Source organism: Molothrus ater, chromosome 9, assembly GCF_012460135.2.
Source record: "Molothrus ater isolate BHLD 08-10-18 breed brown headed cowbird chromosome 9, BPBGC_Mater_1.1, whole genome shotgun sequence".
Taxonomy (NCBI): Eukaryota; Metazoa; Chordata; class Aves; order Passeriformes; family Icteridae; genus Molothrus; species Molothrus ater.
The window spans coordinates 29,587,698-29,614,860 of NC_050486.2; the positions used below are offsets into that span (position 1 = coordinate 29,587,698).

Consider the following 27,163-nt stretch of genomic DNA (forward strand, 5'->3'; position numbering starts at 1 on the left):
GGGAAGAGCCGGGGAGCGGCGCGCGCGCCCCCGAGCGCGGGCACGGCGGCACCTGCGGGGGCGCGCACCGGGCATGGACACGGTGTGGGCACGGTGTGGGCACGGCCTGGACACGGTGTGGGCACCGGGCTGCGCCCGCCGGGACACCGCGGGTAGTGACACACACACACAGTGACACACACGGAGTGACACACGCATAGTGGCAGACACACAAAGTGACACAGACAACGACACACTCACACAAAGTGACACAGACAGTGACACACACACAGTGACACACACACAGACACAGAGGGAGTGACATTCTGCACCGAGGAAGGGACACACACACACAGACGGGGTGACACACGCGCGCACAAGGAATGGCATCCGCGGAGCCACACACGCAGAGGGAGTCACGCACACACACACACACACACACACACACAGAGCGAGTGACACGAACACCCACAGTGACACAGACGCACGCACTGGGGGTGACACAGACACTCCCCGCGGTGTCACCAGCGCCGAGCAGCCCCTGGGCACGGCGGGCTGTGCGCTGCCAGGCTGCTGGCAGGCTGTGCACCACCTCCAGGCTCTGTGTGTGTGCGTGTGTGCCATCCACAGGTTGTACCTCCCCGGGCTGTGGTTTTTTAGCTGTACATCCACAGGTTGTACCTGCTCCCCGGCTGTGCTTTCCAGCCGTGCATCCCCATCCCGCACGCCCACGGCCCCGTGTTCCGCCCGTCCGCAGGCTGCGCCCGCCGCCGCCGCGCCCGCCCCGGTGGTCGCGGTCCCCCGTGGTTCCCCCTCGGCTCCCAGCGGGCTCGGCCGTGCCGGGCGTGCGGGACGTGCCCCGGGAGCCGCTTCCATGGGCGGCGCGGCTCGGGCGAGCCGGGACGCGGCGAGCCGGGATGTGCCGGAGCGGGGCACACCGGGCCGGGACGCGCCGAACCGGGACGCGCCGGGCCGGGCCGTGCGGAACCGCGGGGGCCCCGTCGGGCCGGGGGATGCGCGGGCGGCTCCGGGACTACAAATCCCAGGGTGCCGCGGCCCGAGGGGGCGGGCGGGGGGAGCGGCCGCGGGGTCCCCCCGCCCTGCTGATGTGTCCGGGCGGCGCGGGGGGAGCGCGGCCGGGGCGGCTGACGCGTGTCCTGCCCCGCAGCGCTCCGGCGCCCGCAGCCGGCCATGGCCTCCAAGCTGCTGCGGGCCGTGGTGCTCGGCCCCCCCGGCTCGGGCAAGGGCACGGTGTGCGAGAGGATCGCCCGCAGCTTCGGGCTCCAGCACCTCTCCAGCGGGCAGTTCCTGCGGGAGAGCCTCGGCGGCGGCGGCGGTGAGTGCCCGCGGGGCCGCCCCGTCGGCACCGGCACCGGGAGCGGCAGCGGGAGCGAGGGGTCCCTGCCCGCGCATCTCCGGCGGGGCAGCGCTGGGACGGGGTGGGGATGCGGATGGAGATGGGGGCGGGATGGAGACGGGGATGGATGGGATCCGCGTCCGCGGCGGGTGCACCACAGGTTGTTTTCTTCCCGTGCGTTTGGCAGAGCTCATTCATCGCCCGTTCCCTCCTGCCGGAGCTCACGGAGCCGCTCGGGAACAGCGGGATCGGAAGCCGCGGCTGCCGTGGGTGTGCCGTGGTTCTCTCATCGCCGTGCGGGGTGGTCGCGGCTCCGGAGAGGCCGGTGGAGACCCCAGCTGGCCGCGCACCCAGGGCGATGGGCCGGCGCCGTGCGGGGCTCGGGGCGTGTGCTGTGGTTATCAATAACTCCATCCCGCCCCGGGGATGCGCGGCAGATGGCTGGGATGCTGCGGCATTCCCACGGCGGCACGGATGGATTGGGAAGGAGCGTTTGTCCGGAGGGAAAACCTGCCGGGAATATCACCGGCTGCCCTGGCCGGGTCCCAGGAGCGGCGAGCGGCAGCAGATGGTGTCAGCACCCACCTCGCACAGGCACCCCCGCACACCCGGCTTTCCGCCTGGGCAGTGCTGCCTACCCCGTGTCAGACACCCCAACCCAAACCCCTGGGAGCCGGGATGTGCTGTGCCCGTGTCCCTCGGGCGGTGAACGGCTCCCGGTCCAGGCTCGGCTCGGGAGCGGCCGTGCCGAGCCCCATCTCGGCGGGATTGGGCAATCCCGGCGCGGTTCTTTTCCCAACACTTCCTTCTGTCCTCTGCTAACGCGTGAAACACCGGCCCGGGGGGAAGCTGACTCACCGGGCAGGGGAGCGGTGAAACGGCCTCGGTGCAAAACAAGCCGAGAGGATTTAGAAGTGATTTCTATTTTAGAAGGATGGCAAAAACAGAGAGGAAAATTAGGTAGGATAAAGTTTTGGAGAGGTGCGTGGTCCGGCAAGGGCGTTGCACACAGCTCTGTGCTGGTCACTCATGTAAAAATACCCAGATTTCCTTTTGTAAATAAATAGGACAATAATGTTTTCTTTAGAGGGAGGCTCAAAATTTGGAAATTTTCGATGAGGGCTTTGGCTGAAGGACAGAAATCTGGGCTGGAAAGCAAGGAGAGGTGCAGCAAGTGGAGAGGGGCAGCCGGTGCCTACCCAGGAGCTGCCACAGCCAAGCTCTGAACCATCAACTGTCCCAAAATTCGCTTTTCAACCCATGCTCTTGCCACAGAGCTCCTCTGGGGACACTGAGAAGCACTAAGAGTTAGCTGAAGGTGTCTTGGGTACATTCAGAAGGAAACAACACAGAGAAATGCAGGGAAAATTACTCAGAAGGAAACCAGCCGTGGTTTGGTTCATCTGGCATGACATTTGGGTCCCACCTTTGACTCAGCCTCTGTAACAGCTCTCACTGAGCTCCAGTTATTTGGTGAGTTTTTTTTTTAGTTTTTGTTTTTGTTTTTTTTTCCTGCTATTTGCTTTGGACAAGCTGTTACATGACTGTGCTCCGGGGGAAACGAGGTGGAAGCAGCTCCTCTTCCCAAGTTTATCAGCTGCGTCACCGGCTTTGTGCTGTGGGGAGCTGGGGCTCTGCAGAACCAACAGACCCATTACAGGCTCATCATCCCAAAGGCAACTGTGAATCCTGTGTTTTTACAGGGATCTTGGCCTGCTGTGTCAGTGCTCCAGGGATTTTCCTGCTGGCCACTGCCAGGCATGAAGTGGCCACGGCTGAGGGTTTGGGGGCACAGGAGGCTCCTGCTGCTGGAGGAAGGCTGAGTTCCCAGCATGGAGAGCATTCCAGGCTGCTGCTGGAGCTGCTGGTGGTGGTCTCAGGGGACAAAGACTCACTTTTGGGGCAGGTGAAGCAGCTGAGTGCACGGCTGCTGCTGGAGGGTTTTGAGTTTTGCTCCAGCAGCCCCCAGGCACATCCGCCCCCAGCCGTGTGTCCCCTAATTAGTGCCTGTCAGCAAGTGGCTGCTCTGCTCCAGGGAAAGGCCTTTGAAACACCTTGGAAAACTGACAGGCTGTGTTTTGGTGCCAGGCAGGGGTGCTGGAGGGTGGTGAGCCATTTTTCTGGCCATCATTTGCCCCGGAACCCTGGTGGTTGTCTCTGGTGCTGGCAGCATCCCCGGGTCTTAGCAGGACTCTGCAGCTCATTTGCCAAACAACTGAATTGCTTGTCCTGGCTTTGTGGGGTCTTCTGTCTGTCCCACTGCTCCCTGTCAGGTGCTCTCTTGGAGCCAGAAGTGGCTCCTGTCCCCTCCTCGTGACAGATTTCCTCTGTGAGCATCCACCAAAGCACGAACAAAACAAAATTCCCTGGGGGATGTGGGCTGTGCATGGCCCCACAGCCCTTCTGCACACCTTGCCCACAGATTGTGGCCTTTGCTGGCCACACTGGCCTGGGTGGTGGCCAAAGCTGAGCCCAGGGATGCAGCCAGCTCTGCTTTTCCATAGGTCCCTGCTGAATCCCTGTGTGTGGGAGCAGTGCTCTGACCACAGGGATCTCTCCCAGTCCTGGCTGCTGCCCTCCAGACAGAATTCACACAGAATTCACAGAATGACTGGGTTGGGAGAGACCTGAAAGATCATTGAGTCCAGCCCAGCCCCAGCACCCCAACTCAACCCTGGCACCCAGTGCCACATCCAGGCTTTGTTAAACACACCCAGGCATGGGGACTCCACCACCTCCCTGGGCAGCCATTCCAGAACTTTATCACCTTTCTGGAAAAAGCTTTTTCCTGATATCCAACCTGTATTTCCCTTGGTGCAGTTCGAGGCTGTGTGCTCTGGCTGTGTCAGTGCTGCTGGAGAAGGAGCCCAGCCCCAGCTGAGCACAGGCACCTTTCAGACCCCACTGTCCATCCTGTAAGCCTGAATTTGGGGCCAGATAAAGCTCCTGCTCCCTAAAATCACCTCCTGATGCTGAGGGCAGGGTGGGTGCAGCATCTGAGTCAGGAAAAGGGTCCCAAAACTGGGGTGACACCTGCTGTGGTTTGACTGTGCTGGTGCATTGGTGCCCCATTCACCCCCAGGGCTCCTCCTCTCTGTTAGCTCCAGGCTGGGGTGCTGTAGCCTAAATATTGGGGAAAAGAATCCTGGGAAAGGTTTTGGACAGGGAGAAAGTCCAGGGTTGTGCTGCAGGCTCTGGAGGCTGCCCAGGGCTGTGTTTGGGAACAGCTTCTCCTCCAGCCTGTCCTGCCTGGCCCTGGGTGGCTGCAGGGTGGCCTTGGGGCTGGGACACATCCCCTGGGGCTGGAACATGTCCCTTACAAATACTAGATCCCTTACAAATACCTTACAACTTACAAATATAAAAAATACCGCTCTATACCTACAAAATAAATCTATAATTACAATTTAAAAAACCTAAAAAAAACCCCCAGGGATTATGCATCCTTTATTATAAAAAATCCCATTACAATTAAAAAAAACCCGACCTTATTATCTCAATAAAAAATAAAACTAAAAATAAAGTTTTAATAAAAACCACAAATACACTCACTACTCTAAAGCTAACTTAAAAAACAAACAATCCCATCTAAATAAACCAATAACCCCTAAAAAAAACCTAAATAGCCCCAAAAAATTAATTAAAAATTACAAAAAAGCCACACTAAACCAAAAATCAATTCCTAAAATTCTCCAATATTTATAATTCATTAAAAAAACCCCAATTCTTAAAAATTACTTCAAAATCTCAAAAATAATTAATAAAATAATAAAAAAAAATTTGAAACCACTACAACCTAAACTCCCTTCTCTTTCAAAGATCCCAAAGAAATAACCTGTGATTATCATCAATTGTCCCTTGGGGCTGGGACACGTCCCCTGGGGACAGATCAAGGTCACACGGGGGGAGCCACAGAGAGCTGGGAGTCCCGTGAGTTTCAGGGCAGCTTAAACCCACAGTCGTCAGATTAATGGGATTAAAGCAGGAGTTGGAAGGCTGGCTCTGAGCACAGCACACTAAAAAGCCCTTTGCTCCCTGGAGTAAGTGCAGAGTAAAGCCTGCACCCCCTGTGACCAGCCCAGCAATGGGGTTCGGTGCTATAGGGTGAGCCCCAGCTCCTCATGGGGGGCCAGGAGCTCCCTCCCTGCTCAGGAAGGACCCCCAGACCCTGCTCCCCTTTGGAATGGAGCTTTTCCATGGGCTGGGGGCTGGGAAGGGGATGGCAAACGGTCAGTTTGGACTCTAAACTGCCTGGAAGGAACGCCAAGGGCTGGGAGGTCGGGGTGATGCTCTCAGCACGTCCTGGGGGTCTGGAGAGCCCTGCAGGTCCTTCTGCAAATCCAGGGCTGTTCCTGCTTGGAGAGAGGAGATGGGGCAGTGCTCTGGAGGAGGGAGAAGCCCCTGGAGCTTCACCCATGGAGGGGACAGGGGAGCAGCAGGGATTGTCCGTGGTGGAGCCGTGGAGAGCTGTCCATCTGTCCTGGGCCGTGGGAAAGCTGCAGCCCCGGGGCTGTGGGGCTCTGCTGTGTTCCCACACTCCCTTCCCAGCCCTGCTGGGCTGTTCCTGGCCTGCAGCTCCAGGCCTGGCTCCAGCAGCCCTGCTGAGCCACAGCTGCTCCCTGGGGTGGCCATCTGGCCTCAGGTGACAGCCAGACCTGGTGTGGCCTCTCCAGGCTCCTGGCATGGCCAGCCCCCCTCGGGTGACAGCCAGACCTGGGGCGGCAGCTCCTGGTGCCCTGGGTGTCCATCCCTCCTTGGGTGACTGTGGGGGTGTTCGCAGGGGTCCCAGGATGAGGGAAGAGATGAGAATGTTGACTCCATGTTTCAGAAGCCCTGATTTATTATTTTATGATATGTATTATACTAAAACTAGACTAAAAGAATGGAAGAAAGGATTTCATCAGAAGGCTGGCTAAGAATAGAAAAAGAAAGAATGATAACAAAGGCTTGTGACTGACTGAGACAGTCCGAGCCAGCTGGGCTGTGATTGGCCATTAATCAGAAACAACCACATGAGCCCAATCCCAGACCCACCTGTTGCATTCCACAGCAGCAGATAAACATTGTTTGCATTTTGTTCCTGAGGCCTCTCAGCTTCTCAGGAGAAAAAAAATCCTAAGGAAAGGGTTTTTCATAAAAGATGTCTGTGACAGGTGACAGCCAGACCTTGTGTGACACCCCCTGGTCCCCTGGCTGTCCATCCCCCCTCGGGTGACAGCCACACCCTGCCCAGCAGCTCCCGGCTCCTCCTGGAGCGAGCTCATTCCCTCTGAGCCTCTGGCGCTGCACAGACCACGCCAATAAATATAAAAAAATCCCCAAATCCTGTTTTTGTAGTGCTGCTGCTGCCCTCAGGGCTCCGTGCTGTTTGCACAATCCGCAGGCTGCTTTTTCCATCCCCGCGTCCTTGGCTTTCCCAGGCGGGAGCGTGGTGACGTCTGGGAGGTGACAAAGAAGCTGTCATTGGGAAAAGGTGTTTTCTGCCCGGGGCCAGCTGGAATTCCTGCCGGCATGGAGGCAGTGGGATGGTCCCGGTGACTCAGCCCGTGAGTCAGCGCTGCCCTGCTCCCGGGCAGGTGGGATGCTGGATTCCAGCACCCTGCGCTTCTGGCCCTGCTCCAAGGAGAAGGAGGCTGGACCTTCCTTCTGGTGCTGGGAGAAGGACACACACAGCAGGGAAAAATCTGAGCGTTTTCCAGGCAGATTCTTTGGATTCTGGGTTAAACCTGGGAGTGTGTCACAGAATTCACAGGATTCATAGAATTCACAGAATCACTGGGTTGGAAGAGACCTTCAAGACCATTGAGCCCAGCCCAACACCCCAACTCAACCCTGGCACCCAGTGCCACATCCAGGCTTTGTTAAACACACCCAGGCATGGGAACTCCACCACCTCCCTGGGCAGCCATTCCAGAACTTTATCACCTTTCTGGAAAAAGCTTTTTCCTGCTATCCAGCCTGTATTTCCCTTGGTGCAGCTCGAGGCTGTGTGCTCTGGTTGTGTCAGTGCTGCTGCAGAAAGAGCCCAGCCCCAGCTGAGCACAGGCACCTTTCAGGAGCTGTGCAGAGTGATGGGGGCAGCCCTGAGTCTCCTTTTCTCCAGGCTGAGCACCCCCAGCTCCCTCAGGGGCTCCTCACAGGGTTTGTGTTCCCAGCCCCTCTCCAGCCTCATTGTCCCCTCTGGATGAGCTCCAGTGTCTCAACGTCCTTCCCAAACTGATGGCCCCAAAACTGGACCCCTGCTCAGGCTGGTTCTTCCCTTAGAACAGATGAATTCTCTCCAAGAATTGTTTATCTTGCAGAAACCCCTCCTGCAGCTGAGTTCACCCCCAGGCAGGGGCAGGTGCTGCCCACGTGGACACCTCGCTGCAGCCTGGAGAGCCGGAGCTGCCTCCAGTGCAGGATCCTGGGGTTATTTTTAGAGAGGACTCACACTTGGAGAGGGCTGAAATGTGCTGTCCTCACCAGAAAGGGTGAAAAAAATAGATCAGGGGATTGTTCATTTCTGGTGACAAATGCTATTTCAGCTGCTGTGGGAAGACAGAAGAGATGCCCGTGGGGTCCTGGTCCAAGGGAAAGGGGCTGGAGCTCTCCTGGGGCAGGTGCAGGGCTTGTCACAAACAGGGACAAAGAATATTTCCATTTTCCAAATGTTTTCTTTGTGTTTCTGAGGGGATGAAAGAAAATAATGGCAAACATCTATCATGGAATTGTTTGAGTTGGAAAGGACCTTAAAGTTCATCCAGTTCAACTCCCTGCCATGGACAGGGACACCTCCCACTGTCCCAGGTGCTCCAGCCTGGCCTTGGGCACTGCTAGGGATCCAGGGGCAGCCACAGTAAATCTGGGAATTCTATCCCAGGGCCTGCCCACCCTCCCATCCAGGAATTCTTTCCCAATCTCCCATCCATCCCTGCCCTCTGGCACTGGGAGCCATTCCCTGTGTCCTGTCCCTCCATCCCTCGTCCCCAGTCCCTCTCCAGCTTCCAGAAGCAGCTGAGGCTGAGGCTGAGGGAGAGCCAGGCAGGAGCATGTGCACTTACCCTGCAGTTACCACAATTATGTTCTCAAGGATGTGATCTTGGCAATAATTTTCTTACCTGAGCTTGTCCTAAGTGGAGGCTGTGAAATCTTTCAGCCCTGGGGATGGGAAGCGGCTCAGGTGTTTGGGGCAGTCCTTACGTGTGCCCACATGGGAGCCATGTCCCGAACCAAAGGAGCACACCCAGGGCTTCTCTCTCCACCAGCTTGGCTTGGCTGAGCCCAGCACACTCCTGCTCCCAGGTACCTCAGGAATTCCCACTCCTCCACCCCAAAAGGACCGTGTGGCCTTTCCACCACCAGCACAGCGATGCTGCCAACAATCTCCCAGGCAGAATTTGAGGGGGTGTCATATTTTTGAAGTGGAAATGTCGTGATTTTTTTTTTTTCTCTCATCTCTTTTCCTTTCTTGTCTCGAGCAGAAGCTGGAGCCCTGGCCCAGCAGTACCTGGAGCGAGGGCTGCTGGTGCCTGACCACGTCATCACCCGTGTGATGATGGCCGAGCTGGAGAAGCGGCGGGAGCAGCACTGGCTGCTCGATGGTGAGTCCAGAGGGGAATCCCAGCCCCTTTGGGACATTCCTTTGTTCCCCATGGTTTGGCAGCCCCAGGAGAGAGGAAAACCAGGAGGGGGAGGTGGGAGGAGAGGCAGGAGCTGAGCTGCTGGCAGGGACGTGTCCCGCTGGCCTCGGCACGTGCGTGTCCAGCTGAGCCCTTGGCACGTGGCCGGGAAAGGGAAGGGCAGGGAGAGGAGCTGGGTGTTCCACAGAGCAGGGCAGGGCTGGAGACAGGCCAGGAAAAACTTCTTCCCTCCTTCACGTGTGCGTGTGTGTGTGTGTGTGCAGCAGCTCCGCAATCCCAGCCCAAAAGCCACCTGAGGTGAAGGGATGGGAGGTGCTGAGGGCAAACAGGCACAGCCTGGGGTCCCTGGCCATGGCTGGAAGGAGAATCAAAGAATCCCAGAGTGGTTTGGATTGGGTGAGACCTTAAAGCTCATCCAGGTTCATCCTTGCCATGGGCAGGGGCACCTTCCACAGGCAGGAACACCTCCCACTATCCCAGGCTGCTCCCACCTGGCCTTGGACACCTCCACAGATGTGACAGCCACAGCTGCACTGGGCACCTGTGCCAGGGTCTGCTCACCAGGGAACAATTCCTAATTCCCAATATCCCATCCATCCCTGCCCTCTGGCAATGGGAACCATTCCTTGTGTCCTGTCCCTCCAGCCCTTTGTAAAATATCTCTCTCCATCTTTCTTGTGGGCTCTCTTCAGGTCTTTAAAGTCCCTTCCTATCCAAACCATCTGGCATTCTGGAATTCTCTGCTCCAGCTGCTCAGTGGCTGCCCCAAGGAGGACAGGAGCCTTTCACTGCAGTCTCCTTGATGTCCCCCACATCAGCCAGCAGTTTGTCCCCAGTCTGTGCACAGCACTCTCACATTTTCCCTTCTCATTGCAGCACCAATCCCTGTTCTGCCATTGCCTGTGTCCCCCTGCCTGCCCCAGCCCCGTGCAGGCACCAGCTGAGCCCCGGGTGTCACATTTCGGGAGCTGTGGCTGCTGCAGGAGCTATTTTTTCTCGGAGCCATCTGGTGGTGTCTGCCTTTCCCCCGCCTGTGCCGCAGCGGGGCCGGGCCCGCGGCTCCGGAGCTGCCTCAGGGATGGCTTTGGCTCCATCCCGCTGCTTTCCAGCCGCTCATTCCCGCCCCTGTGCCCGCCCAGGTTTCCCTCGGACGCTGGGGCAGGCCCAGGCTCTGGATGGGATCTGCCAGCTGGACCTGGTGATCAGCCTGAACATCCCCTTCGAGACGCTGAAGGATCGGCTGAGCGCCCGCTGGGTGCACCCCGCCAGCGGCCGCGTCTACAACATGGACTTCAACCCTCCCCACAGCCAGGTGAGAGCCCCAGGAGAGCCACCTGCAGCCACCCACAGCGGGCAAACCTGTGAGAGGAGCCCTCTCTCTGCAGGAGCTGGGTGTGAAGGAGCTCTGGGGGTGAGATCCTGGGTAGAAGGGCTGAGAGCCGTGAGGAACTGCGCTAAATGTTCTGAGGGATTGTGCTAAACCTTCTGAGAAATTGTGCTAAACTTTCCTGGGGGATTGTGCTAAACATTCTGAGGAATTGTTCTGAGGAATTCTGCCACTTTCCTGAGGAAAGCGGGATTTATGCAGACAGTGCAGGCTGCCCTGGAGCAGAGGCTGGGCAGAGCTCCAGAATAAAGCAGGGATTTATTCAAAGCATCTCCTCCATGGATCCACCTTGGGCAGCACCAGAGCCCAGCCAGGGCTGCACCCAAGATGAACCAAAATGGCCCCAAAATGCACGGCCGGGCACGGGCTCTGTCCCTGGGATCAGTTCTGCTCCATTTGCATCTTGCAGTTCATTGTCCCATTCCAGCTTTAGCCCCTGCAGTCCCACCCTGCTTGTTTTTCTCTCTGCAGCCCACGGGGTTTGTGCTCTGGGGCTGAGATTTGGATCATTTGTCCTTGGTGCCCAGCTGGAGCAGGAATTGTTTTGTCTCCCTGCTCTGTGCACAGAGCTCAGCATCCCCTGATGTGAAGCTCAGAACTGCACACTAAAGCAGCACAGAGTCTGAAAAAGAGAAAAGCCAAAACCTGAGGCATGACCAGGATGAGGCCTGGGGCAGCTGCAGGGTGGGTGATGGGTGGGTGATGTCCCTGTGTGCTCTGTGTCCCCTCAGCGATGGGTGGGTGATGTCCCTGTTGCTCTGTGTCCCCTCAGTGGTGGGTGGGTGATGTCCCTGTTGCTCTGTGTCCCCTCAGCGATGGGTGGGTGATGTCCCTGTGTGCTCTGTGTCCCTCAGGGTGTGGATGACCTGACGGGAGAGCCGCTGGTGCAGCGCGATGAGGACAGGCCCGAGGCCGTGGCCGCTCGCCTCAGGAAGTACAAAGATGCTGCCAAGCCCGTGATAGAGCTCTACAAGTGAGTTGGGCAGGAGCAGAACTCCCAGCAGGGCTCTCAGAACCCCCCACCAGGCTCTTTGTGCCCTGCCCACATCCCAAAGAGCCCTGGCAGATTTCTGGGCCAAGCCCTGAGCCTCCCTTGGAGGAAGGAGGGTGATCCAGAGAAATTCCCAGCTCCGGTTGGTCCTGCTGGGCTCATCACATGGGAGGGGGATTTTGGCCTAGGTCCAGGTGGGACATGCCGTGAAAAATCCATCCAGGGCACTGAGGGGTTTGGGTGAAGCACAGGGAGGTTGGCAGGAGGGCAGGAGAAGGGAGAGACCCCAGCACTGGCTCAGATGGATCTGCTGGGACAACAGGGGCGTTCCAGGGCTTGTTCCCCTTGTGGGGCTGCTGTTCCCTGTGGAACTGCTGTTCCCTGGAATTGTGGGGCTGCTGTTCCCTGGAATTGTGGGGCTGCTGTTCCCTGGCCAGTTTGGGAATGATGGATTGCTGCAGGGTGGTAAATCTGCTGCTCAAAGGGAGTAGAAGCCCAGGAGTGTTTTTAAGTACATGGAGGGGGGGGCAAAGTTTCAGAATCCCAAGCAGAATCCCAAAATGGTTTGGGTTGGAAGGGACCTTAAAGCCCATCCCATTCCATCCCCTGCCATGGGCAGGGACGCCTCAGGGTGCTCCAAGCCCTGTCCAAGCTGCCTTGGTTGGGATGGGCTTCTCCTGACTTCTCTCACCTTTTTTTCAGGAGCAGGGGCATCCTTCACTCCTTCTCTGGCACAGAGACCAACAAGATCTGGCCCTACGTGTACAGCCTGCTGTCCAGCAGGATCCCACCCATCCTCTCAGAGAAGGAGCACTAACCAGCCCGTGCCAAGCACCAGGATCTCATTCCATCCTGGATTTGGTTCCCAGGGCAGTGCCAGGGCTGTGCTGGGCTTGGGTGCTCATGGCTGGGTGACTTTGGTGGGTACCAGTTACAGCCAGGATCAGATCTTTGTTTGGAAGGTCAAGTCTGCTGGAATAAGAGGTTTTTCCCTCTTTTGGGGCTATGGAGCTTTCCTGCCCGTGGTCCATCCTGGCTTGGTGGTGCTGACAGGGGCATTGGTCATTCCAGGTTTACACAGCTTTGCCATGGTGTCCTTGCCATCCCTTTCCAGCCCCAATCCCTGGCTGAGCCCACACGTGCCATCCTGCTGCTCCACGGGACCATTTACTGCTGAGGACTCTCTGGCTGGGGTGGTAGTTTTCTATAAATTATTTTCTATTAAATGTATTTCTCAGAGAAATAAAGCTCTAGAAAGCAACACTCAGCCCAGTGGGAATTTTGGGAGCACCATGGCAAACGTGTGTACCACAAAGCTGAGAGATGTGGGGCTCACATTTCCAGCATGAATACATGTGAAAGAGGAAAAGCTTGGAGGTGAAACTCTCCCTTGTACCCCTTCCACGGGGAGAGTGGAATTCCCTGCTGGAAAAGCTGCTGTGCAGGTTTTTATGGAATGCTGTGACACTCAGCAGGACCTGGGCTGGGGATGAGTTGCACTCCTTTGTGCTTTCCTGGTTTATAGCTTTCAATCCTCCAAGATAGCAAAGTCCTAAGAGTTTCTCCCAAAGATTTATCTCCACGTGTGCTTCAGTTCTGGGGAGGAATCAGCTCATTCCATCTTCTGTGCTGCCTTTGTCCCCGAGGTCCCCTGGCCAGGGGGTCCCTTCAGCTGCTCTTGCTGCGTCCCCCAGCAAAGTGACTCCCTCCCCATGAAACCCCAGAGATCTTTCCTTCCTTGGGATGCAGCCAGGGCCATGCCCAGGTGTTTTCCCACGATTTCCAGCATCCTTGGGTTGTGGTGGGGCTGGGCTTTTCTCAACTGGAAGTACTGTCACCCTCTTTTTGTAGGAGGCAGTACCCGAGCAGTGGGGACAGTTCTGGTCTCCTCGAGTTGCCTTATTTTATAAACTATATATTTAAGGAAAAAGGAAAATCAAAGCAAGATGTGTATTTGTAAAAGTTTAAAACAAACAAACAAACAAACAAACAGTGCTGAATTTTAGCATCACCTTTTGGGAATTGTGCACGGAGCTGCTGGATCTGCAGGGAATTCTGCTTCTGCCAGGGGGGCTCACAGGAGGGCAGGAGCCTGGCACCTCTGGGGTTAATCAGAGCACCTTTATGCTGCTGGATGTCCCTGGGATTATTTTTCCTTTACTTTCCCTGTGGCCCACAGCAGGGAAAGGGGAATGACCAGATTTGCTGAGCATCCTCGTGCTGACCAAGGATCCCCTAAAATCTGCTTCATCCTGGTGCTCTCCCCAGTGGGGCCAGAGTGGGATCCCTGCCCACATCCCCCCTGCTCACCCCTGCCTGGGGAGAGGCCAAAGGGCTCCCACCCTGCTCCAGGTGGGAATTTTCCAGGTGGGAACAAAGAGATTGTCAGGTCTCACTGCTGTCCCAGGAGGCCTTTCCATGCCCTGGTGCTGGGAGGCTGCAAATCTTCCAGCTGGCAGTGAAAACCTGTTTCAGAAAGATTTGGGATTTTCCCACAAGCCTGGGATGAAGGTCTGGGCTGGTTTTAGACACAAATCCCGACACAGCCAAAACCTGTCTGCTGCTTTCTTTGGAACAGCTTTGGGCAGGAGAGGGGGAGGTTTTAGTTTGGTTTTTTTTATAAAAGCAGCTGAGTGCCAGGCAGAGGGGCTGATCCCTGCTTTGCCTTGTCCTGTCCTTGTGTCCTGTCCTTCCCTCCTGCAGAATTCCTCCTGAAGAGAGAATTCCATGCAGCCCAGCACAGGACAGGTCTGCAGATGCCTTTTCCAGGCTTTCAGCCCCTATAACTGGTGTGGAAATCCCGTGGCTGTGCATGCATCCGGCCCTTGGGCTGGAATTTTCTACCGGACCTGTTGCATTTTCCGAGACCAAATTCCAGCAGGGAATTCGTCCCTGGCTGTGCCCCTGCCGTGCTCCCCTCGGGTATTTTACTGTGAACCCCAAGCCTTTTGTAAAGCCACAGCAATTTTGTACCGACCCGCGATACTGTGTGGAGGGAGGAGCCTCTCTCCCCCCTGGAATGTCACGCCGAGTTTTCTTCCCGGAGTTTTCTTCCCGGAGTTTCTTCCCGGTGAATCGCTGCAGCTGTGTTACTGCTCTCTCTCGAGATGTAAATAAAGATTTTCTCCTGCTGGTCCCTGTGCTGGCACGGTCGGTGTGGGCAATGCCTTGCCAAGGCAGCAGGGCAGTGTTGGTCTGGAGTTCCTCCGTAGGAGCTGAGGGGGAGGAGGGGAGGGGAAGAAGAGGAATCAGAGCATCCCTGCAGGAAGGTGGGATTTGATTTCCCTCAGGATTTGGGTTTGGACACAACACAGCTCTTTGGGTCCTTTATCTGATATAATCCAAAATACTGGTTAAAAATCCAGTTTGGATGCAGCCGTTTGCTCCAGCCCTCCCATTCTTATCCCAGAATCCCACAATCCCAGAATCGCTGAATCCGAGAATTCCGGAATCCCAGCCTGGTTTGGCTTGGGAGGGTCCTCAAAGCCCATCTCAATCCACCCCCTTGCACATAAAGTGGTTTTAATTCCCTTTTAAACTTCTCCCCAATGAAAATCCCGGGGAGCATTAGGACAGGGAGGCTCTGGCTGTGTCCTGTGTCCCGGGTAATCCATCACGAGTGCTGGGAATTGGGAATTGGGAACTGGGAATTGGGAACTGGGAACTGGGAACTGGGAACTGGGAATTGGGAATGGGGAATTGGGAACTGGGAATTGGGAATTGGAAACTGGGAACTGGGAATTGGGAACTGGGAACTGGGAATGGGGAATTGAGCTCCCGGAGCTGCAGAGCCTCCTCCCAGTGCCACCAGTTCTCCTGTTGCTGTCATTCCCGAGTAACAGCTCGGGGCACTCCCAGTTTGGAGTGAGCAGAGCCTCGGGAATGATCGGAGAGTGGGAAAACAAGGTGATAAACCGGGAATGTGCTGCCGGGGAGGTGGGGGGAATGTCGCGATTCAGGGTCGTGACAATCCGCAGGCGGAGCGGGGACGTGCGGGCAGAGAAATCCGAGGAGGAAAAATATCAACGTGAGCTGGAATATGAACTCAGTCTGAAAACAAAAGCTGGGAGGTCAAAAAGCAGAGGAATGTGAGCCAGAATCCAGCTGGGATCAAAGGCTTGGCTTCCCCCGAGTGCCACCGGGGAGCCGGGAGGGCACAGGGGACACGTCCCCACCCCACGGCCTGACCTCAGCCCCGGCTGGAACGGAAAGCAAAAGGAAACGGCCTCAGATTGCACCAGGGGAGGCTCAGGTTGGACATTTGGGAAAATTTCTTCACGGAAAGGGTTGTCCAGCCCCGGGTGGATGAGTCCCAATCCCTGGAGGGACTTAAAATCCCTGTGGATGTGACATGGGGCAGTGGTGGCCTTGGCAGTGCTGGGCATGGCTGGGGTTGATGATCTGAGAGGATTTTTCCTGCCCAAATGATTCCGTGATTCCAAATATTTGTTTACAGCATCACTGAAGTGTTTGTCTGCCTGGTGCCCGGGGCATTGCCCCAGGTGTGCCTGGATCAGCCCCGTTCCCGGGGCTGTAGAGCTTGGACAAGTGACATCCCTGCTGAGCCCATCCAGCAGCATTTGACATTCTCCAGAGAAAAAAAAAATCAAGGGAAAAAAGCAAGGAAAAGGAAAAAAACCACAAAAAACCAAAAAAAAAACACCACCAAAAAACACACAGGAAAAGAAAAAAAAAAGAAAAAAAAAAGAAAAAAAAAACGAGGAAAAGAAGAAAAAAAGAAACGGGAAAAGAGGAAAGAAAAAAGAGCAATGAAAACGGGAAAAAAAGAAAAATAAAAAAACACGCAGTGAAAACAAACAAAAAAAAACCCTGGTGAGGTTTGCGCCGCAGACTCCAGATCCCACTCCAGGCCACATTTTAGACGGTGTGATATGTCTGCCTCCATCCCCATCCTTCCCTGAGTCTCTGTAATCCCAAAAATAACCCGGGAGCGGCACGCAGCTCGCAGCAGCGGCGGCAGCAGCGCCCCGGGCGGGCCGGGAGCGGCCCCGCCGCCGGAGCCGGGCCAGGAGCGGCGTGCGGGACACGCTCGGCACCGCTCCCGCAGCGCCGCGGCCGCAGCATGCACGGGCCCGAGCAGCCAGGTAAGGAAAAGCTCCCCGGGGCTGGGGAAAGCGGAGAGAGGGAGCGCCAGAAAATCGGGGGTGCTGTGTAGGGCCCGTTTGTGCTGAGTAATTGGGAAGGCAGCTGGCGCCCCGGGATGGGCAGGGTTCCCCGCTTTGCGGCCGGTTATGTAACAGGGCACAGGGAAGGGATCGCGCCCGAAACTGCCCGGCCGGGCAGGGAAGGCGAGGAGCTGGGATTTGGGGATGGGCACCTGGGAATGGGGTGTCGGACACCCCCGGGCTGCGCCGGCCCCGCGGTGCCCGCAGGAGCTCGGACACCTCCTCTGGCACCCCAGAATCGGGGCTGGCGCTTTCAGGGTTGCCTGGGAGCTCTGCGGGCGTACGGAATGGAGGGAAAGGGATTTTCCGGCTCAAAATAATAAGTGTGGCTTCTCTGCGGCCGGAGCCGGACCTGCTGCAGGAGGGGCATCGGCGGCGATGGCAGCGCACGAACGCTGCCATCCAATGCTGATCCCGGCCTTTCCCTGCCAATCCAGAGGGAAGCTGACCTTCAACCCCCCCTCTGCTATGCCGAGGCAAACACAGGGCTGCATTGCCTTTAAAAAAAAATCCCTATTTCGGGCCAAAAAATAGCCGAAATCCGTAAGTAAATGCGGACATCGCTGCCTCGGCTTCAGCGCTGCTGAGGCAGCCCCGGGCGGGCGCTCCGGGAGGGGACGGCGGTGCCGGGGCTCCCCACGGCTCCAGGTAGGTGTTTATCCCCCCACGGCTGGAAAACAGCCCATCGTTCCCGTCTGGCTGCTGTGCTTGTGCCTGTCATTATCGTAGTCTTGTTTTGGATACTGCCAGGGAGAGGAGGAGGAAGGAGGAGAGGGAGAAAGAGGAGGAGGAGGAGGAGGAGGAGGAGGGTGAGGAATGTTTTGGGCGAACCCTGAGGTCTGCAAACTCCCGACTTTATTCTCCCTCCGCAGCTGGACCAGGGCCTCCATCTTCTGCTATCCCTCCAAACGTGGATTTCTCTTAGTCATAGCCTTCCCTGAGAAGAGAGAAAAAAATAAAATAAATCCCCTAAAGGCAGCGTACGGAGCGATTCCGGCGGCACAGGCGGCGCGACGGCAACACCGGTGCCTCTAAATTTAGCCAGCCGTGGCACAGCCGCCTTGTTTGCATCCCGGGAACGCTCCCGGCCCAGGGATGCAGCATTTTGGAGAGGCTGCAGCCCTTACGGAGGCACCGGGTTTGTCCTTGAGCCCGGCTCTTGGCGGCAGCGCTGAATTGCTGACCCAACTAATCCCCGGCGCAGCCTAATCCCGGCCCGGGGCCGCAGGTTTGGGGCAGGATTTGCTCCAATCCCTCCGGCTCCGCTGGGAAAAGGTGGCTGGGAAAAGCTGCTGGGAGAAGGGAGGTGATGGATTGTGGCAGGCAGAGCCTGGGAGGTGCCAGACAGGTTTTGGGGTGGGAGTTGGGATTTTGGGGCTCAACCCCCCCCGGGCACACGCCCGGCTCTGCTCAGGGGCTGGAATTCCCCTTGGGAAGGGAATTGGGATTGGCACCACTACAGGGATGTGGCAAAGGATGCAACTCATCCATGGCAAACATCCTGACTCAGAGGAATGGCTGCTCCTCTCCCAAAATCCCAAAATCATCCAGGTGGGAAAAGCCCTCTGAGATCATCGAGTCCAACCATTGATCCAGCCCTGCCCGAGCTCCAGGGACCAGGAAACCACTAAAAACCACTGGAGCTGCCCACAGCTCCCAGATTTTTGGGAACATGGCCTGGAAATCCCAGAATTCTGTGGATGTAGCAGGCAGAGATGCTGTAAATCCCATAAAAATAGGATTATAGATGCTTCTTCAGGAGTGCATAAAGCAGCCGTGGGAAACTCTCCAATTAAAGTGCCATAAATAGGGAAATAAAATTATACTTATGTTATATATTTATATATAAAATATAAATTTATAATTTATATGAAATGATAAATAATTAATGGTTCCCACTAATAATTCTATGATGTTAATGTTTTTACAAGGGGTTTAGTATTTTATTACAATTTTAAATATTATTATACCAAGATACAAACAGTATTTTATGAGCTCTTACAGTCCCAAAAGTGGATGAGGCCCTGTGTGATGGACACAAACAACATATGGATTTCTTTCTCTTGAATAACTCCTTGTCCTCAGCGGCCAGAAATAATAAGGATGGGAATTTAGATCCCTGAATTAAGGCTGGGAAAGGGAGAGATGGAGAAATTGGGGGTGCAGGGCAAAATCAGGCAGGGAGACTGAGACCAGGGCAGGATTTGCTCCAAATCCTCTGAAATGGGACTTTTGCCATGGAGGAAAATTTGAATTTATTCACTTCCCCAGATCATGACTGGAAGCAAAAAATAAATGAACCTAAAAACCATTTGAATTCCTTTTCCAAGTGAGAGTTTTCATGGAAAACTTTGCAGGAAGAGCAGGTTGCTGTCATCCAGCAGAGGATTCCCTGATGTCTGTGAGGGGTGGGGTGCACCAGGCTCTCCTCCCATTCCCTCCCTGCATCCCTTCCCCGCTGCCAGCTTTGGGAAGGTTTTGGATCCCCACAGGGCTCCCAGGGCACTATTCAGAGCCACATGGCTCAGAGCTGAGTCAGCACTCTCCAGCTCTGTGCCCATGGGGGTTTCCATGGATTTGGGTCCTGGGGACACCCCAGGAGAGCATTCCCAGCAGGGCGACCCTGAGGAACCCACCCAGTGCTCAAGGGGGGTTTGTCACCTGTCCTGGTGGAGATGGACCCCAGGAGAAGGGAGAGGGACAATCCCAGCCTGATCCCTGGCTGGGATGTCCCCAAGGATGTCCCCAGGCTGAATTTTCATCCAAAGCCAAGGAATTCTGGAATGGTTTGGGTTGGAAGGGCTCAAAGTCCACCCAGTGCCACCCCTGCCATGGCAGGGACACCTCCCCCTGTCCCAGGCTGCTCCAGCCTGGCCTTGGGCACTGCCAGGGATGCAGGGGCAGCCCCAGCTGCTCTGGGCACCCTGTGCCAGCTGAAATCCATTCCCACACCAAACTGGGCGTCTGTGCCTTGAACAACATCCCAAAGCTCAGAGCACACAGGGATTAAAACCAGGATGTGGGAGAGAGCACGAGCAGCCCTGTGGGGTCTGCTGGAGGAACCCTTTGGAAATGATTCTCATTTGTAAACCTGAACCCAAACTGCCTCAGCCAGGACCTGTAAGTCACCACAAGCTGAGGCAAATACAATTTTGGAATATTTTATATCAGTCAGAGTAGCAAATCTTTAATAATATCATTTTTTCCTGTTAGTTTTAGGTAAAAACCAAAATTCTGGCAGAAGGTAGAACCACATTAATGAGGCTGTGTTGTTTCTGGCCAACTTTCCTGTGCTACCAGACCCTTCTGTACCTTCCTGCCCTGGGCCTCTCTTAAATATCCACCCAGGAAAATCCATCCCAGTGAGGCCTGGAGTGAGAACACCTCATTCCCCCCCAGAAACCCTCACCCTGTCCATCCTGGGGAAGGGATGACAGCCCCAGCTGCCATTTCCCTCAGTTTTCATGGAAAATCTGATTTCCCTGAGGGCTCAGAGCTACCTGAGACCACAACCTGACCATTCCCATGGAGTTCTCTGCTGCTGGGGCCTGACCCTGAGCTCAGCAGCTGCAGCTGATGCAACCCCACCACGACACTTGGTTGTATAATTTTCCTCCCTGTTTTCCCCACCAGCCATTTTCCAGTACAGACAGCACCCAGTGCCCAGATTTTCCTCAGGATTTAACCACTTTCCTCACAGTGAATGGGAAATGATGAACAAACAGCAGTTAGGCCGCAAAATATCTGATTTTTACCAAAATACCTGATGGTGAATGGCTGTGCAGCCTCTGATTTTCCAACATTTTGCAGGCTGGAGACTTTCTGAGCCAGCATTTCCTATTTAATGGCCTCTTATAGATCCACTTCCCATCCCTTTCTCCTCTTCCTTTGTGAACCATGGATGTTTTTAGCAGCTACAGCAGCCCTTGGCAGGCAGCTCTGCAGCTCAGCGTGCCTGAGGAGCCAGGCAAAGCCTTGAACACTCCAAAACCAAGTCCTGGGCTGGGATGAGTAAATTGTGGATCATCCCTGACAGCTTTTTAACGAGACTGAAAGGCAAGGAATGAAAGATGTGCTGACACAGCAGGGGAGTTAATGGGTGTGCTCTCACAGGGAGGAAAGGATGGAAAAAGATATTGAGAGTTGAAAATTTGTCACATCCTGTGTCATCCAGAGCATCCATCCTCAGAAGGAGCACTCCAGCTGCAGCCAGGCCCTGAGAACTGGGCTGGCTTTCACTGCAGCAAAGGCTCAAGGCTTCCTCTGCTGAAGGTTAAATCGAGTTTAACATTTAAACCCAGCCCAGACCATCTCAGAACCTCCTTTGCTTCTTGTTAGAGATGAACGAGACAGGCAGAGCCACTTTGGAATTCCTGAACGTCCAGGGGGTTAAGAAGGGGTTGGATCCTTTGATGCCCCTTTCTCCACCTGGATCCCCACAAACCATCCCAGATTTTCCCTGGAGCACCACATCCCACCCTGGGAATGTGCTCTGCTGCCTGAGGAGCCACCGCTGCAGGGCAGGCTGGGACAGCTCCTTGTGCAGGCAGGGACACCATTCCCTGATCCACAGGGAGGAACCACGTGGCCATCCCCAACTCCAGGCCAAACCCCACTGGTTTATCCCTGCACAAGTCTGGAAACTGCTTGGAGATGGAATTCCTGGCTCTGGAGCCACATCCTGGGGCTGTTCTGCTGCCACTTTCCCAGAGCAGCACAGGGGGAATGTCGTGGTTTGAGCAGACAGGTGTTTGCTAAGGAGGGCAAGAGCCTCCTGTGGAATGGAGAATGGAAACCCCCTTCCCTCTGAGTTATTACAATTTTGAAATTAAGGGGCTCTCAGGCAAAGATATGGGAATAGGAATGACAGTTCTTTACCAGGAAAATTAAAAATACAAATACAATAGTACAAAAAAAGAAAACAAACCACTGCCAGAGTGAGAGCAGTCCCTGTCCCCTGTGTGTCAGGGGGTGGCACAGCCTCATCCCATGGGGGCTCAGCCCTCCTGCAGTGCCAGCTGTGGCTCTGCTGGAGCAGGGATCCTGCACAAGGGGGGAGTTTTCCTCTGCAGCTCCAGGGCTGCTGGAGATGGGCCTGGGCTCCCTCTGGCAATGCAGGGGAGAGGAAAGCTGCTCCTCTGGCAATGCAGGGGAGAGGAAAGCTGCTCCTCTGGGAATGCAGGGCAGCAGGAAGCTGCTCCTCTGGCAATGCAGGGCAGCAGAAGCTGCTCCTCTGGCAATGCAGGGGGCAGAGGCTGCTGTGCTGTCCCAAAGCTCAGATTGTACCCAGGTAGGAATGCTTGGCTCCTCCCCTGGGCGGAGCATCTCCCCATGGGATGATGGAATTGGATCAGCCATGCAGGGACACTCAGTGGCCATGGACAGAAGATAATTAATAATGAATGGCCCATGAACAGCAGAGATCTCCTGGAGGGAGGATTGGCTGTGGGAGAGATAAAGAAAGCTGCCCCATGAACAGAGATAACTGCCCCAGCTCTGACAGAGAGAATACACAGCCCCAGTTCTAGCCTGAGACAGGGATGGATGCTGCTGGCTCTGCCCAAGGCATGGATGAGCCCAGGTGAGAGGGCAGGAAAGGTGATCCCTGTTCTGCACTCACTGCTGGGAATGTCCCTGCTCTGGCAGGTGAACTCTGAGGGCCCTCCCAGCCCAAACCATTCCATGATCCTGTGATTTTGTGGCTCCACACCTGGGCATGGCCACAACTCCCCTTTGTGCAGGGGGAGTTCAGCATTCCCAGGGGAGAAACTCCAGAACAAATGTCTGGTACGGGGAGTTTTAAAGGTATTGCTCCAGGTATTCAATTAATTTTCAAGCTCTATTTGCAATTCTAACAGCACTCCCCAGATGAATTGTGCTCCTGGAGAATTCAGGGTGTAATATTTCACCTGAGCTGCTCAGCAGATGGGAGGAGAGGGGCAGAAAATGGAATTGCACCTCAGGACAGTGGGGGCTTGGTTACAGCTACAAAGAGAGACTTTACCCAGGAGAGGCTGCAACCCAGACAGAGAAAAACAGCCAGAGGTTGGCAAATCAATTTTTCCAAGGTCAGGAACGGGGAGGGTTTGTATCCCTTGAGGCTTGAGCGACACAAAATCCTCCTTAGCACCTCCCCAGCCCTCGTGGCCCCTGCCAGCCTTGCCCCTCAGATCTGTCACCAGCCACTGCTCAATAAATGAATATTTCTGAGGGGCTCCTTCCCTTCCTTTTCAGCTGTGAAAGTCACATGCAATTCAAAGTTATTTGATTTTGGTTGGGGTTTTTTTGGTTGTTATAGCGTTTTTATGCTGTAGTTCTCCAAAAACCAGAGAAACCACGTGGACCTGCTTTAGTCCAACTTACAGGGAGAAGGGAGAGAGAGGAAAATATTATTTTATATGTTCTTCCCAGCTAAACTTCCTGCTGGGAGAGTGCAGCTTCACCTGAACCCACGGGATTCCCTAATCCTTGAGTTTGCACAAGCAAGGGTGGGACTTCGAGGTCATTTCCTCCTCCCCCTTTCCCCAAGGTCCCCTGGAGTGGCTGCTCTGTCCCTTTGTGCTTTGCAGAACCCCCCTTTTTCCAGGCTGTGGTGGTAATTCCTCCACCAAGGAATTACAGGTGACACAGTGACAATACAGTGACAAGGAAAGGAATTAACAACAGATTCAACAAGAAGGAGAATTTTTTTTTTTTTTTCCCAAAAACCAAAAAGCTGAGGCAGACAGACTTTGGCTGCTCAGCAGTGAGGGAGTGGCTGCTGGATTATTGAGAATATGGAATTTTGTCCAAGCTGAGCCTCTGGAGCTGATGGGTGCAGGTGGACACCACAGTGATGGGTTTTAGGCTCTGCAGGGTTTGTGTCTTGACAGGTTTCTCCTCCACCTGTTTTGATGTGTTTGGGCTTTACCTGGACGAGTAAACCAAATGAAAATTCACTTCCACCCCCACAAATTTCTCATTTTTATCCCAGAGCACAGGAATTGTTTTATCCTAGACTGACCAGGAGAGGCTGACAGATGTGATTCCTAGCAAAGATCATGGAATCCTGGAATGGCTTGGGTTGGAAAGAACCTTCAAAACCACCTCGTTCCAACTCTCTGCCATGGGCAGGGACACCTCCCACTAGCCCAGGTTGCTCAGAATACACAAAATGGCTCAGAAAATGTGTTTATTTTTAATTTTATTAACCTGCTGCTTGTGGGTGCCAAGAGGGAGGGGCCCATCCCTGCTGGTCCGTGTTGCAATCCACGAATTGCTCCACACAGACCAAAGCATGGAGGGGGTAGAAACCACAACCCCAGCCTTGAGTTCAAGCTGTTCCTGCTGCTGGCAGGGAGCTGCTCATGTCAGGTCAGCTCATTTTTGGTTTGCTGCTCGTAAATCTGCCGGGGTTTTTCTGGGGAAGTTCTGGGTCACAGATGTACCTTGTCTGCTCCGTGCCTTGAAATCTCAGGGGTTACATAAACAACAGCACATGACAAGGTAGGGCTGGAGCAGATGTCTGCTGCCCCAGAGGAAATTTCAGCCGGGAAATTTCAGCCAGGTGCCAGTGATACCTCAAGGTTTGGGTGTTGCTACACAAACGATTGGAATCAGAGAATCCCAGAATTATTTGGGCTGGGAAGGAAGCTAGAGTTCATCCAGGCCCACCCCTTGCCATGGCAGGGACACCTTCCTCCACCCCAGGTGGCTCCAAGCCCTGTCCAGCCTGGCCTTGCTTATTGACGTCTTTGCTTTAGAAACAAAGCTGGGCTATTTTTTGAGCAGAGAACTTTCCTTTCAGCCAGAGATCAAAGGCATGCTCATGCCTCTTTGTTAGGGCTTCCTTTTGCCTTTAGTGTTCCTTAAATTACAAAGAAATCAACTTAGAAGAGTTTAATAGTGCTCATTTCCTTTGGAGCATCCCTGGGTTCCTCTGTTCCATGCAAAATGAAATTAGGATGTTCAAGGCCTGGCTGAGAACTGCATCTGAGCAAGGCACAGCTCATCACTCGCTCAGGGCCACGCTCTGCTTGGTCCCGAGTCTGTTTTCATGGGAACAGCTAAAAATAGACGGGTGACAACAACAAAAACGGCTTTAGCAGTCGGTGGCACTGCCGGGAGCCAGAGCAGCGGTGGCACAAGCCAGGTTTGGGATGCTGCTCCATCCTCCCACCGGGATCAGCTGCTGGGTGCCCGCCCACGCCCAGCGGGGCGTTCCAGCGGCCCAGGGATGCTCCTCAGGGTTTTGGGGGCTCGGTGCAGGAGTGCTGCGCCAGCCGTCCTCCCGCAGGCTGCAGAGCGGGCAGTGCCAGCCCCCGAGGCGGTGACCTTGGCAGGACCGCGCCTTCCCGTGCCGTGCCACCGACATCTCGGTGTCGCTCAGCCTCTCCCGGCCGCGCAGGCAGCCCTGGGGCGGCGGGAGGAGAGGGCTCCGTGCCGGAAGGCAGGGCCGGCAGAAGGAATGGGTGCGGAGGCAGCGCTCCGGGCTGGCAGCCCCGGGATGCTCCCGCTGCCGCGTCCTCCCCGCCCGCTTCCGGCGGCTGCGGGGGGGCGGCCGCGCTGCGGGCCCGCCCTTCCCCTCCCCTCGGGGCGGCCGGAGCGCTCGCCGTGCCCTCCCTCCGTCCCTCCATCCCTCCTCCATCCCTCCTCCCTGCCTCCCTCCCTCCCTCCCTCCCTCCCGGCCGCGGCGCCGGAGCCGCTCGCCCGCCCGGCTCGCCCATGAGCCTGCTCGGGAGCTACCGGAAAAAGCCCGGCAGTGACGGCTATGAATCCTTGCAGCTCGTGGACAGCGGCGCTGAGCGCGGCGGGGCCGGCGCGGGGCCCGGCCGGAGCCCCGGGCGGCAGCAGCAGCAGCAGCAGCAGCCGCAGCCCCGCGCCGACGGCAGCAGCACCATGGACAGCTCAGGTACGGCGGGGCGGGCGCCGGGCCGCTCCCGGCAGGGCTCCGGGGCCGCGGGGACAATAGCGGCCCTTTGTCCGGGCGCGCCGGGATGGAGGCGGCAGCGCCGCGGGCTGCTCGGGGCGGGCTCCGGAGCCCCCCGCTCCCGGAGATGAAGCGTGCGAAGCAGGAGGCAAAATGGATGGAGCGCTCCGGGATGTTTCCCCCTCCCCACCACGGGTTGGATGCCCAGAATTGTCCTGAGGTTTTTTTGGTTTTTTTTCCCGTCTCCCCCACCCCGCTAAAAGGCACTCATCAAAGTGAGTTGGATTAATTCTGATGGATGATGTGCAGCGTGCACCATTTTTTTTAATCAGGGAGTAAGGGAGCAGATGGTCTTTATGGCCGGTAATGGGATAGAGAGCTCTTCACCTCGAAAGGTTCAAATTTGCCTGGCTAACCAGGAGTGGGGAGAGTGGCCATGCTTTGAAGGGACCCCTCTGGTTCTGGTTCCTCACCTGTGCCCACCTCCAGGAGCAGGCACAGCCTTTGCAGGAACTTGTGGAGCTCAGAGTGGTGCCAGGGAAACACCCTGGGTGTTTGGGAGGGACCACGTTCATGGCCACCCATGCCAGGGTAGTCTTACAGCACGGAATCACAGAGTCATGGAATGGTTTGGGTCGGAAGGACCTGAAATCTCATCCCATTCCAACCCTGCCATGGGTGCTCCAACCCAGCCCTGGGCACTGCCAGGGATCCAGGGACAGCCACAGCTGCTCTGGGAACCCTGTGCCAGGGCCTGCCCACCCTCCCAGGGAGCAATTCTGTCTGTAAATCTGACCCAAATTTCCCCTATTTCAGTTTGAACCCTTTACTCCTTGGCCCATCACTGTAATTCCCAAGGAAAACACTTGCATGTTCCAGGAAGGACAGGGTTGGGCCAGAGGCACCCCACAAGCACTTCAGATACAGCCTCTTTTTTTAACCTGGTAACCTCTTTTTGAGGGAAAAAAAACCCCTAATGCGCCATGGCTGGGCTTGGGCAGGGAGAGACTTATCCTTGGCTTTTTTCCCCCCATTTTTTCTGATGTAACAAGAGTCATAGAATCCCAGAATGGTTTGGGTTAAAGGGACCTTAAAACGCCACCCCTGCCATGGGCAGGGACACCTCCCACTGTCCCAGGTTGCTCCAGCCCTGTCCCTCCTCCTTGAACACTTTCAGTCACGTTTTCCTCTTCCCTTTTGCCATCTGAATTTGCTTCCAAGTCTTCTTTAAGGCTGGTGTTTGTTTTTCTCTAACTTACTTTGCTCCCAAACTTCAGAAACATCTCTGAATTTGCTGCTACAACATCTCTGCTGCAATTGCTCATAATCACAGGCTGTGCCAGCAGCTCCTTCCTCACAGTGGGCTGCTGTGCTACAGTGATTTGGGTCCTGGCAGCTGCTGGGATGGTGAGATGCTGCAGGCAGGTTAATGTCTATCATCAAGGCCATTGCCTGGATGAATTTCCTGCCAGGCCAGGGAGCAGAGGGGCAGTGGGAGGTGGTGGTGGCTCCCAGGCAGGTGTGGGGCTCCTATCCAGCCTCATCCTGGGCTATCATTTGAGTGCAGCTCAATTTGGTTCTCTGGTTTTGCTGAGCAAAAACAAACAAACAAACAAACAAACAAAAAACCAAAAAAGGCCCTGCTCATGGGCAGCCAGACAATGCCTTTATTTACAGGTTTTCTGCAATATTCAGCCATTTCCACTCTGCAGCTCCTCTGATTCTAGCCCAGA

At 55.6% G+C, this 27,163-nt stretch overlaps 2 protein-coding genes across 2 annotated transcripts in view; both read left to right on the forward strand.

Moving 5' to 3' along the window:
- The first annotated feature begins 60 nt into the window (after positions 1-60).
- On the forward strand, positions 61-14,469 carry AK4 (adenylate kinase 4). The gene is made up of 5 exons (XM_036387815.2): positions 61-1,315; positions 8,800-8,919; positions 10,098-10,270; positions 11,200-11,318; positions 12,039-14,469. Exons 1-5 carry the CDS (start codon positions 1,171-1,173, stop codon positions 12,151-12,153), a joined length of 672 nt encoding a protein of 223 aa, XP_036243708.1. The 5' UTR covers positions 61-1,170; the 3' UTR covers positions 12,154-14,469.
- A 1,862-nt stretch (positions 14,470-16,331) lies between these two features.
- Positions 16,332-27,163, forward strand: part of DNAJC6 (DnaJ heat shock protein family (Hsp40) member C6) — a 42,292-nt gene continuing 31,460 nt past the window's right edge. The window contains 2 exon segments of the mRNA XM_036387508.2: positions 16,332-16,441; positions 25,286-25,412. Of these exon segments, the coding sequence (XP_036243401.1) occupies positions 25,400-25,412 (13 nt within the window). The 5' untranslated portion in view covers positions 16,332-16,441; positions 25,286-25,399.

Excerpts from the sequence above, each read along its gene's own strand:
- AK4 (XM_036387815.2), top strand. The coding sequence starts at position 1,171 with ATGGCCTCCAAGCTGCTGCGGGCCGTGGTGCTCGGCCCCCCCGGCTCG. Across the intron at positions 8,920-10,097 it reads GCAGCACTGGCTGCTCGATG|GTTTCCCTCGGACGCTGGGG; the intron begins GTGAGTCCAGAG and ends GTGCCCGCCCAG. Across the intron at positions 10,271-11,199 it reads TCAACCCTCCCCACAGCCAG|GGTGTGGATGACCTGACGGG; the intron begins GTGAGAGCCCCA and ends TGTGTCCCTCAG.